At 43.2% G+C, this 12,188-nt stretch overlaps 1 protein-coding gene across 3 annotated transcripts; it reads right to left on the reverse strand.

The window, feature by feature from the left end:
* Positions 1–401: 401 nt before the first annotated feature.
* On the reverse strand, positions 402–9,702 carry LOC138966709 (uncharacterized). Of its 3 annotated transcripts, none has more exons than XM_070339022.1 (6): positions 9,577–9,702; positions 4,812–5,058; positions 4,240–4,456; positions 3,534–3,764; positions 1,760–2,218; positions 402–1,330 (listed from the first exon to the last, which is right to left on the reverse strand). In XM_070339022.1, the coding sequence occupies exons 1-6, from the start codon at positions 9,624–9,626 to the stop codon at positions 1,068–1,070; spliced, it is 1,467 nt and encodes a 488-aa protein (XP_070195123.1). In that variant the 5' UTR covers positions 9,627–9,702; the 3' UTR covers positions 402–1,067. The 3 variants fall into 3 exon arrangements, with proteins under 3 accessions (XP_070195123.1, XP_070195125.1, XP_070195124.1); XM_070339024.1 differs by lacking the exon at positions 9,577–9,702 and adding an exon at positions 8,449–8,603; XM_070339023.1 differs by lacking the exon at positions 9,577–9,702 and adding an exon at positions 8,117–8,442.
* Between the last annotated feature and the right edge of the window lie 2,486 nt (positions 9,703–12,188).

Here is a 12,188-nt window from a genome sequence, read left to right on the forward strand (position 1 = left end):
ATATCACAGTTTTGATAAGGAAAATGAGTTACCAACCAACCGAATGAATTTCAAATGAACCTTTTCATTCCATTTTTTTTACAAAAAGAACAGTATGAAATACATAGCCATATACATATCACAGTGCTGCCCTCCCTCCGACCCCCATTTATTTAAAAACGCCAGAACTGAATCGGAGACAAACAGGTCCAATTAGCAGGGATACAAATTTATAGACATCGAACGCTGAAGAAATAAACGACAAGGGCAGACAATCTAAAAAGCAGGATATTAATTTAAAAAAGGGGGGGGGGGTGTATATATGTGGCGATGGTTCTAAAAAAGGAGTTTCCACTCTCGTAAATACAATATAATACAAGTACACACACACACACACACACACACAAACACACACCAATACACACATTCCCACACAAACACACACAAACACACACACACACACACACACTTTAGTAATATAAGGAAACACCGTCCATTCCCTTATTGTATATATTACATACGTAGTTCTTATGTGATATACGAGAGTACCATACATTTTGTTTACTACATGCGGATTGCCTCCCCACATCACCCCCACATCCCACCCACCTTTTGAACAGTCTCGGGTGCCAACCGCGGCAGAAGCATGTGAAATTTGGTTTTGGCTATTCAACCTATTCACCTTAGTTATTCATACCCAAGCTCAACATACTCCAGCCAATACCATACGAAATGTACTTACTAGTACGAACGAGAACATGAAAATGGTCAGGAGATCGAATCAAGAGACAAAAACGGAAACAATTGAAACCCCAACGTACGTTGCTATCAACCGCATCGACATTCCTGACAAAAGCACCCACATTATATCTCAGCTTTTTTGTTTTTTAACACTGGCTTTATCAATCACCAATAGGAACAATACACGATAAACAATATTCAGAATCAACAAGCTGTAAGCTTATAGAGGTAATAATACAGTAGACACAAATGATGATTTCTTGGGGCGAGACTTTTACACATTGGACTTTCAACCGATAATCAAAGCAGTTTAACGCCTTATTTCGTGTCCTCCTTCTAGTCCTCTCTTATCTGGGAACCCAGCCGGCTTTCACCATTGTCACTTTGATTTTCTGGAAATTGGTCAGCGAAAATGGCGGTTTGCTCAAGGTTTCCTCATCCAGCTGGAGGAAGAAAGCGCCATCTACGAGATTTTTCTTACATACTGCGGCAAGTTCTGGCAAGCCGCAGGTCTGCAAACGTACATATAGCTCGTCACACGTCATTTCCCTTAAAGGTGACGTCACATAATTCTGCGCTGGTGGGTGGTCAAGGTCATAGACGTGTTCTCCTGTAAAAGAAGAGTGCGAGGTAAGAAAGGTTCATATGAGCTTGTATCAAAGCGCGTGGCCGTGTCACGACGATTGAAGTATAGTACCCTATAATACTGTAGTGGAGGGCAATACTTCGATTGACGCATGCTGATCGTTTGTTTGTTTGTTTGTTGTGTTCGTTTGTTGTTTTTTGCTGTTGTTTCTTATCTTTGTATTTTATTGCTGTTTTTTTGCTTGCTCTTAATTAAGGTTAGGGTACACACAAAAGAAAATAATTTTTACGTGTTTAGGTAATGGCAAAAGCCAGTACACACTCACACACACACACACACACGCACACAAACACACACACACACACACACACACACACACACACACACACACACACACGCACACACACACACACACACACACACACACGCACACACTGCAGCCCAACACTTTACCTGGAACCGGCATGGGAGGTCGGTCATCCAGAGAGCGGTCACCGGGCCTGACGGGGACACCCTCAGGCCTTAGAGGAGGCACTCGGACCGTGGGCCTGACGGGGAGAGTCTTCGGGCCCTCACCGGTCCTCTTCTGCTCGCCACCTTTCCTCTCCTCCTTTGGGATTCTTTCTTTCGCCTCCTGCTCTTGAGTTGACGGTAGGTCGTACTTTTCGTCCATCGTTCTCTCATCTACGACGTCGTAGGTTTCGTCAATGTATTCGTAGTTACCGTCCTCGTCCTCGTCCTCGTCCTCGTCCACTTCGCTGTCGTCAGCTTTCTTGCTGGCCGCGAAGACCTCCCCGATGGTGGTTGTGCTGATTATGTTACCTGGATTTCCCACACCAATACCTGGCTCTGCATTGACTTGGGAGGGCGACCGTCGCGGGGGTCGAGGCGGGGGTACCTCTCGTGGAGTTGCTATATCCGAAGAGAGCGAGTGGATTCGGTTAAGGTATTGTGAGAGTGAAAGGGAGAACAATTCATGCTTACCGCTGGTATGTATTTACTAGGATTGCTTAAAATAAGCATTATGCTTGAGTTAGAAATCCTCAAAGCCATAATTATATTGTTTATGTCATGATGAAAACTTGAATAAAGTCTTGTTTAAACCAAAGTGAGAACAATTAAGATGGGGTAATTAAGATAAAACCAGAAAAGAAGAGAAATAATAGGGTAAGCAGATGAGAACAGTCAGGAGAAGAGAGGGTGGGAGGAGTAAAAGAAAGAGCAGAAGAGGGGAGGGAATTGAAAGAGAGAAGACAAGAGAAGAGTGTACAGGGAGAAAGTAGGAGGGGAGGGGAAGTGTGGGGAGTTGAGAGAGAAGGGAATAGATGAGTGAAGAGAAAAGAGGAGAGTGGAGGAGAGGAGTGGAAAAGAGAGGAGAAGGAAGGACACACTAGCACACATACCAAAATCATGTGCTAGGTGAAAATATCACATGTCAGTTACGAAATTAATTCAGCAAAACGTTCCATAGATCTAGAAAGGGAACTGCAGGTGTCAGTAGCGAAATACATTCAGAAAACATTTCTCCTCTGCGCAGATATAGCAGCCTGGTCGATTTTTTGTTTGTTTGTTTGCTTAACGCCCAGCCGACCACAAAGGGCCATATCAGGGCGGTGCTGCTTTGACATATAACGTGCGCCACACACAAGATAGAAGTTGCAGCACAGGCTTCATGTCTCACCCAGTCACATTATTCTGACACCGGACCAACCAGTCCTAGCACAAACCCCATAATGCCAGACGCCAGGCGGAGCAGCCACTAGATTGCCAATTTTAAAGTCTTATGTATGACCCGGCCGGTGTTCGAACCCACGACCTCCCGATCACGGGGCGGACGCCTTACCACTAGGCCAAGCTTGGTCGATGTTTGATATGTGCTCAAGTAGAATTAAACAATACGCTACAATCCTAGCCCATCTAAAAGCATGGGAATACCTATGTATTCACATGATGGTCTTTAATCGCGTGAGATCTTACGATGTTGCAGGTAGGCATGCTGACCAAGGATATATTACAGAGGTCTAGAAGCAGTACGTGTAGCCAAAAAGTGTACGTGTAGATTTTGACGTCACCCGTACGCGTCGATTGAAGAGACTTGGCAAAAGATACACACGACGTGTTGATCCTGGCAAACGTTTGACGGAAAGATACAGTTTATGACGTTATACGTACACGTACACGTTCTGAAAAAAGCCATAATTGTACGTCTCTGTTATATCCATCTCACCTGATATAAACATAGACATTGGTTTGGGTGGTCGAGGGGGACATGGATTCCCTGATTCATCAACTTCTTTCGGATTGCGGCTGTTGTTGTTTGTTGACCTGGGTTTGGGTTTGGGTTTGGGGTTGGGTGGTGGAGGGGGCGGTGGTCTCCGCAGTCCACCGTTCTCCCCGCTCTTTGGATCACGTCGTGGTTTGGGTGTTATGATGCTGACATTGGTGTAGTCGTGCCCGTCTGCAGAATAAAGAGAAGACACGATTTTGTCACGACAACTTTTAGGCTGTGTCCCCACATCCCCCACTTGCAAACTTGTACGACACAATGTTCTCTTCTCTAGCGATGGGTAAGCAACTCTCCTCCTCCTCCTCTCCCTCCTCCTCGTCTCCCTCCTCCTCTTTTCCAACAATGTGTAAGCAATCCTCCTCCTCCGCCTCCTCAAATTTTCGAACGATATGTAAGCAATCCACCTCCTCCTCCTCCTCATCATCATCATCATCATCATCATCATCATCATCATCATCATCATCATCATCATCATCAAGCAATCCTCCTTCTCCTCTTCCTCCTCCTTCTCTTTTCCAACAATGGGTAAGCAACTCTCCTCCTCCTCTTTTCCAACGATTTGTAAGCAATCCTCCTCCCCCTCCTCATCATCGTCATCATCATCATCACCAACACCAACACTAACACCACCACCAACAAAACTCACCCAGACTTTCCAACAGCTCCGCCTGCTGCTCTTTCCAGTTGTAGTCGGGGAAGTTGGTGGCCAGAAAGTTTCTGTAGAAGTGACCATCAGGATCCTCCCTGATGGACACATCAATGTCCGGCAACAGCTCGTACGGCAAAGTCAGCAACGCGCAGTACAGACCGGAGGCGGCTCTGGACGAAGCATCCCCATAAATGTCTTCATGCTCCGTGTCTGTCTGTAGAAAGAGTGTTCTTGTCAGTGAGTGGCCAGAGACCGTTAATGAGTTCTGAACGTATCATCCCTATACATGTCTTCATGCTCCGTGTCAGTCTGTAGAAAGAGTACTTGTCAGTGAGTGACCAGAGACTGTTGATGAGCGCACTGGATATTGTTCAAACAGGTGATTCTTAAGCCAGGTCACAGCATGTAATTCAGTATATGGAGGGAGAGACAGACTGACAGGTAGACAGACAGACAGACAGACAGACAGACAGACAGAAAGACAGCGAAAAATACAGAGGAAAGACAGACACAAACACAGACAAACAAAGAAACAAACAGAGAGCACCAACATCATTTTCTTTGCTCACACTTGTATAATGCGCTAAGACCAGACGACGACCTCGGGACACCTTAACCCCCTCTAGTGCCATGGTATCGTCCACGGAGAAAGACAGTTGTGCAGTGTCCCCCCTGTGTCCTTCTTCCAGGCGTATGAATACAGGGGAACGAGTCGCGCGGTCCACTGCTTCGCTGAGGGGAACAGGCTCCGACCACGTGGTACCATCCCCGTTGTTTTCTTTTGCGCTGCTCGCCATTTTAATGTCAATGCTTGACCTGTTGTTGGGAATGAAGATTGTGATTCACATGGAGTAATTACAGGTGTATTTAGAGATTTTGAAACCAAAGTGTTACTCTTTACGCTCCGAAGTCATCACTTTTGACGTATTGGTAGGTTTCTTCAAAATAAGCTGGACGGATCCTTTCAAGTTATCAGGAAACTAAATGAAATTTGGATTTGATGTGAAAAATTGATTAATAAATGATTATCAAAATAATATCAACCAAAAGCAAATGATAACTACAAGTTAGTATGCCACTTCATTGGCTCTGTCGACGCCCGTTTTTAACCGCTTGCTTCCCTTTATATCATATACTGACCATAGGGCGTCGTCGTTCCGAACTAAATTCTTTGTATGTCATCAACAATATTGAATTATTGGCAGGGAAATGCTTTTGAGAAATGACGACATTTTGGGCGATTGGTCAATGCATTTCGGAGCCGGATTACAACATACCGTCGGTCACACTTGAAATTAACGCTACGTAAAATTGCTTTCCATACGAAGTAAAGGTCAGTTGTCAACTTAACTTACCTCGAGTGAGATCGACAGAACGTACAGTACACAAATACGAACGGAAAAACTCGGAAACCGAGGAGTCAACACATGCTCAAGAACTCACGTGTAACGTTTAAAGTTGAAATTTGTATTTTCACCCCGAGAATTGTGTGCCAGATTGCCTTTGTGGTAGTGTGCTCGCCAACGAACCCGGCGGTCACGGGTTCGATACGCATAGTTTGCAGGATTATTTGTAAAATACGCTTTTTTAATTTGTCAACTTTTTTGTGATTTCTGAACTCGTAATTGTTGTATTTTATTCATTTTAATTAATTCGAAAGGTTTGAGTGATGTATTGAAGATCAAATTTGTCAATTGTTTTAAAATATTTTATTTTTATAGTTCAACTTTTTTGAATTTTCTGAACTGGGTATAAGTCTTGTATTTCATTCATTTTTAATTAATTCAAAAGGTTTGAGTGATGTATTGAAGATGGCAATGTATCAAAGGGTTGTATGATTATCGAGTACCTCTGGTGAACGATTTCCCAGAATTACTCATTCTATTTTAAGTAACGTCGGCTTTGGGGGAAATCCCAATGGGTGATTGTTTGAACGCGCGTCGACTGGATGCAATGGTGGTTGTCAACTTCTAGTTTAATCCTCTTCTGTATCAACAGATTATTCAATAAATTAAACTGGACACAAATTCTTCATGACGATCGATTGTCACGTGCGTGCTACGTTTGACATGGAATTAAGCAAAACGGTAAGGATTCATCCAGCAACACTTCTTTTAAGTCTGTTTTTCTTTTATTTCCGTATTACTGTTAGCAAGAACATTTCAAGAGCTTCAATTTAATATACAACATGTTTTAATTAGATGAAGAAATGAGCATGAAACTTAAGATTTTTGGCCCATGCCCTTATTTTATTATTTTTTTAGCACGAAATACCATGAACTGGTATGAGTTAAGCAATGAATTTCAAGATTCAGAGGTACACAATAACGTGTCATTGCAGGTGTAGAGTTGCTTTGAAACTGCAAACGACTCGATATATGTCATGTGTCAATAAAGTGGGTCACACGGGGCCCCGATGGCTCGGGGGTTGAATAAACCACGAGAACTGCTGTACGGTTTACGCGTGCTAAAAAGCCATTCAAGTGATTTGTTAGTGGCATTCAATGTTGTTGAACGCAATTGCTAGTGTGTTCCCTTATTAGGTAAGTAAAGCTTTCTAAGTGAAAAGTTGTCATCGTTCTGTAAACCTGTGAGGCGGAGTGGGCCTTTAACTGTAAAAGAAGTACACGGTGGTAAACACATGTATCTATTTTTATTGTTCTCCCAAGTCATTGGTTGATTATATTGTTAATCAAGGTATGCAGGAGACATTGGATATCTAATTGGACATGTATCAATATCCTGCTACTGAACGTCTTGAAACAAAATCAAAGTGACGGAGAGGTCTCACCTCAGATAATTGTCATAATAAATCTTGTCGGTGTGTAATATCCATAACACTGACGCCTTCGAAGTCACATTCCCTTGCAATAAGAGCCAAGACAGTTCACATAAGAATCAGTTATGGTCCATGTCGAAACTTGCTATCACTACATGTATTCTTCTTCTTCTTCGTTCATGGGCTTAGACTCCCACGTTCACTCATGTTTTTAGCACGAGTGGATTTTTACGTGTATGGCCGTTTTTACCCCACCAGTCAGGCAGCATACGCCGATTTCGGGGGAGGCATGCTGGGCATTTTCGTGTTACTATAACCCACCGAACTCTGACATGGATTACAGGATCTTTTCCGTGCGCACTTGGTCTTGTGCTTGCGTGTACACACGAAGGGGGTTAAGTCACTAGCAGGTCTGCACATAAGTTGACCTGGGAGATCGAAAAAATCTCCACTCTTAACCCACCAGGCGGCAGCGACCGGGATTCAAACTCACGACCTCAGTCCCGATTAGCCGGAGGCCGATGTCTTATCACCACGCCACTGCGCCGGTTTACTACATGTATGACTATCATGCCGCGTTGTACTCAAGCCAAGCAACATTCCTGTGTACTGCACGTGGTTGTAGTAAAACCTTATAATGTCTTAATCTTATCTTATGTCTTATTGTAAGTGAAAACTCGGGTTAAAAAACTATGAACACGCCTTTACTGCTATACCTCTACACGTTAAAATGAAGCCCTTTTAAAAGCTGTCTATTGAGATTTCTCCGTGGCCTTTCCTTCTATATATTCTATGGCACTCAAATCCTCCTTTAATCGTTGCATTGCAGTACCACCACTACCGTAGATAAAACTCTTCCGGGTTAGGTAATCACAAATACATGTCTGTGCGACAAGCAACTTTCGTAACATGCCTAGCAAACGACATGAGACTTACCGAATAGACCTCCGATGTGCAGTCTACTAATATATCTGTCACAAACTAAGACTGACGGGTGCCGTCGAGTTGTTTAAAGACTTCGCCCTGCCGTTTCAGGAAAGGAACCAGATACGTACATATCTGCTCGTCAAGGCTAAAACACGATATAAAACTTACCGTATAGACTTTGTGTGCGCAGTCTGCAGGATAAAGAGAAGACAAGATTTTGACACGACAACTTTTAGGCTGTGTCCCCACATCCCCCACTTGCAAACTTGTACGACACAATGTTCTCTTCTCTAGCGATGGGTAAGCAACTCTCCTCCTCCTCCTCCTCTTTTCCAACGATGGGTAAGCAACTCTCCTCCTCCTAATGATAGTGATCTAGTGTATCTTTAGCGAAAGAATTCGCCCTGCCGATTCATGAAAGGAATCACATGCAATGCATACATCTGCCTGCTCGTCAAGCAAGTTTTAGTAACATGGCTAACACACGACACGAAACGTACCGTATAGTTTCTAAGTGCAGTCTACTCATAGTATAGGCCTAGTGCGTCTAAAACGAATACGGATGTCGTCGAGTTGTTAGAGAATAATCATTGACGATCTCACGTCACATCACCATTATCCTCTTCCACAGATAAACAGACTGAGCATATATATGTATACTGATGATGTATCCTACTGAAGAAAGCTCATGTAACATGGGCATTATAGTGCCCCGTACAACTTTCTCCTTCCGGGTTCCAGGTACAGAGGAACCCTCCTTTCAAGACCTAACAAAATGTAACAACATGAAAAGGAGGGAGTCTTAAAATGGGTGTAAATTTATATGAACACCAAATCTAAAAAAATAAAGAAGGGGGGGGGGGGGTCTTAAACAGGGTGGGGTCTTAAAAGGGGGGTTTCAATGTTGAGTCGAATCTGGTGGGTACAGTGGTATCTGCAAAAAGAAGATACCTGCCACGAAAGAACACCTTATGTTGTCCCTTTGTCTGCAGGGTGACCCAAAACCAATGCTACCCATACAAATGCAAATAATAGCAGCATCTGTTCAACAAATGACTCCATATTTGGTGTACATTAAATTAACTCCATGCACGATCACATCACAAAGTTTCACATTTGACGGTCAAATGGTCTGATTGTTTTGCTCTTTCGAAAACAATACCCAAATTCAAGGATCGACTCAACAGAAGGTTGTGTGACATTGAGCTGTAGCCACACTCACCCAATTTAAACCCCCCCCCCCCCCAGATTGGCTGCAAGTGGGGTTTTTTCAGGTCACCGATAACCCGAGGTGTTTTTGTACACTTTGACCTTCAGATATTACAAAAGGTAAAAAAGTCTGGAAGGTTTCAATCGGGTGAGAGTGGCCCGGTACTGCTCAATGTCGAACCTCCTGCTGTTGAGTCGATCAGCGCATTTGGATATTTGTTTTGAAAGAGAACAAAAGTCAGACTAATTCTCCTACAAATTCAAAACTTGGTGATATGATTATGTATAAGTTGAAGTTATTGTACGCAAATTATGACGTAATTAGTTGAACATATGAAGAAGTTATTAGTTATTTTATGGGTGGCATTTTTGGGGGGTCACCCTGTATATCATCCTTACCCAAATGTACCTGTACTTACATGCCACATTGAAATGTAAAGACACTGTTGGCTGTTTTTAAGGGTCTCATTTCATGACGGGTGCCACTGCTTACACACTGAGACGCCGACAGAGACAAACTCGAGCTGCATTCACTTATACACACATTTGTTACACTACGGCCAGGATATAAACCAGGAAAAACTTGTAAAGCTTGACGGTTAGAATAAACAGGCTGGCATGTGACGTCACTCATTAAAGGGGAGGGGGGTGGGCAACAACAAAAGACCCTACCTGGTTGATTCAGGTTATCGTGACCGCATATCCACGTAGGTGGTTTCATAAACACTAGAAGTGGATCATAATCTCTTCCAAACACGCAATAAAAAAAAATAAACCAGCCTAGCAGTCGCATACAGTCATACAAATAATAAAACCCCGCTTTTATGACCTCCCGATTTCAAAACCTATGTGAATTTACCATCGTTTTAAGTCTCTAAGACCTATTTTTGAAGGTCTTTAAAGGAGGGATTCACGTCCTCCACCCCCTAATGCAGTGAATGGCATGACGCGCAAATCAAGACTTGAAAGCACAGGCACTTGGGACAAGATATGGCTTACTTCTTTCTTCAAGATGTGCTGACAAATAATTGTGAGGATGCTCGTTCTGCCTTGAGCAACGCTTTTTGAATACGTAGGAAATGAGCAAGCTCGAGAACAAATTATAACTATGTCAGAATAACACATAAAGGATACTCCAACAGAAACAAACAAACCAACAACAAATTCACAAACAAACAAAACTGTCTCAATTCGACCAAAGAGCTACACAGTTCGGTTAGGGTTTGCCATTGTGTTTGTGTGTGTGGATGCGTAGGCTACGTGTATCTCGGTGAGTCACAGAGAAGATGAAAATCGCTTGTTCAGTTCAATGCTGCTCCATGTTACTCTCTCGGACTCGGATGCCAGGATCGAGATTGATTTCCACATTACTCTCTTTTATTCTTGTTGCACTTGTAGTATACAATCAGAGCGCTTATGCCCCATTAATTGTTTCTCAGATCTATTGTCTAAACGTTCAATAATTCGGATTTCAAACGCTCTGTTTATGTAGGCCTACTTTAAGAGTGTTTTGCAGATGATTAATTCTCCATTATGCTCTTGTCTCATCCGGTGCCTGTGGTATACCCGGAACGTGTTTTTAGAATTCGAAATGATCTATTCAGCTATACAGGTGCGCTTCTATAATGCATATAATTCAAGTAGTTATTCAGTTTAAGCTGGTTATTACATACAATCACGAGAGTAGCTTTCCTTATAACACGCAGGGTGGTGACAGTTACACTGAAAAGTGTGTGCGTGTGCGAGTGTCACAGTGTGTGTACATTTGTGTGTGTGTAGTTGTGTGTGTGTGTGTAGTTGTGTATGTGTGTGTGTGTGCGTGTGTGTACTTGCGTGTGTGTGTGTGTACTTGTGTGTGTGTGTGTGCATGGGTGACGGTACTTGTGTGTATGTGTGCGTGCATGTGTGACGGTACTTGTGTGTATGTGTGCGTGCATGTGTGCGTACTTCTGTGTGTGTGTCAGTGTGTGTGTGTGTGTGTGTGTGTGTGTGTGCATCTTTGTGTGTGACAGAGAGAGAAAGAAGGATATAATGAGTCAATAAGAGAGATATATATACAGGGAGAGACGGGGAGACAGAGAGAGACAGATACATAAAGACAGAGTGATATTTCTGACTGAAACAAAACATCTGTCTGAACACAAAATATTCAATTTAATTACAAAAACACCGTCTCCTCATCATATGATCACAACCAATCACTTTGTTCAAAGTATGCTTGAATCATGTTTCAACCAATGTACACATATATTATAAACTAGATGATTACCCGCTTCGCCGGGTACCGGCTTCGCCTGGAAGAAGTAGAGCCGAATACCAGGCTGCGCCGGCGCACGAAGGAAAGGAGATAAACGCGCAAAACACTGGCGACCTTCTAAAAGTAACGTGCAGTGACCTTCTAAAAATAGTAACGTAGTAACGGGAATATGGATTGACGCCACACGGAGGAAGGGAGATAATCGCGGCTGAAAACACTGGAGAAGATAAGGAAGAGTTACTGGTAGTGGATCCAGACAAAACAAAACAAAAATCGGTTCAGCGCGCACAGCGCTGCGCGCTGAGATCGAGCACGTGTTGAAATATCTCATCGATGAGGTTGTGTCCGGGGTGTAGCTGAATACGGTGTCCAAATTTGAAAAAGATCCACCGAGAACTTTGGCTGTGCATCGCGAACAGACAGACAGACAGACACTAGTCGTATATATATATAGATAGTTTTAGCTTGAAGTGGACAACCGATATTGAATGTCTGAACACGTGTACTTCACAAATGTTACTGTACCCAGATACCTGCGATGTGAGGTCACCCTGGTAAGAGGCTACCTGCTAATAAAGGACACCTTCAGTTGTCCCTTTGTCTTCAACGTGATGAAAACATATCTGTCATAACATGTCACCTGCTTTGTAGGAACACTTTCTGTTGGTTGTAAGGGCGTGCTTTCATCGCAAGTGCCGATGAATGCAGACAGTTACATTTCAGGCATATGCTACAGGCCAAAAATGGTTTTACCTGAAAGAAGCGCGCAGTGGC

The sequence above is a fragment of the Littorina saxatilis genome, linkage group LG5, assembly GCF_037325665.1.
Source record: "Littorina saxatilis isolate snail1 linkage group LG5, US_GU_Lsax_2.0, whole genome shotgun sequence".
NCBI classification, from domain to species: Eukaryota; Metazoa; Mollusca; class Gastropoda; order Littorinimorpha; family Littorinidae; genus Littorina; species Littorina saxatilis.

What these genes read in the sequence shown, in the direction of transcription:
- LOC138966709 (XM_070339023.1), bottom strand. Translation starts at nt 8,199, where the DNA reads ATGTGGGGACACAGCCTAAAAGTTGTCGTGTCAAAATCTTGTCTTCTC. An exon ending in TCTTAGCGCATTATACAAGT is followed by an intron (nt 4,457 to 4,811) that starts GTGAGCAAAGAA and finishes CTCTTTCTACAG; the next exon opens with ACAGACACGGAGCATGAAGA. An exon ending in AATGTCTATGTTTATATCAG is followed by an intron (nt 2,219 to 3,533) that starts GTGAGATGGATA and finishes CTTCGGATATAG; the next exon opens with CAACTCCACGAGAGGTACCC.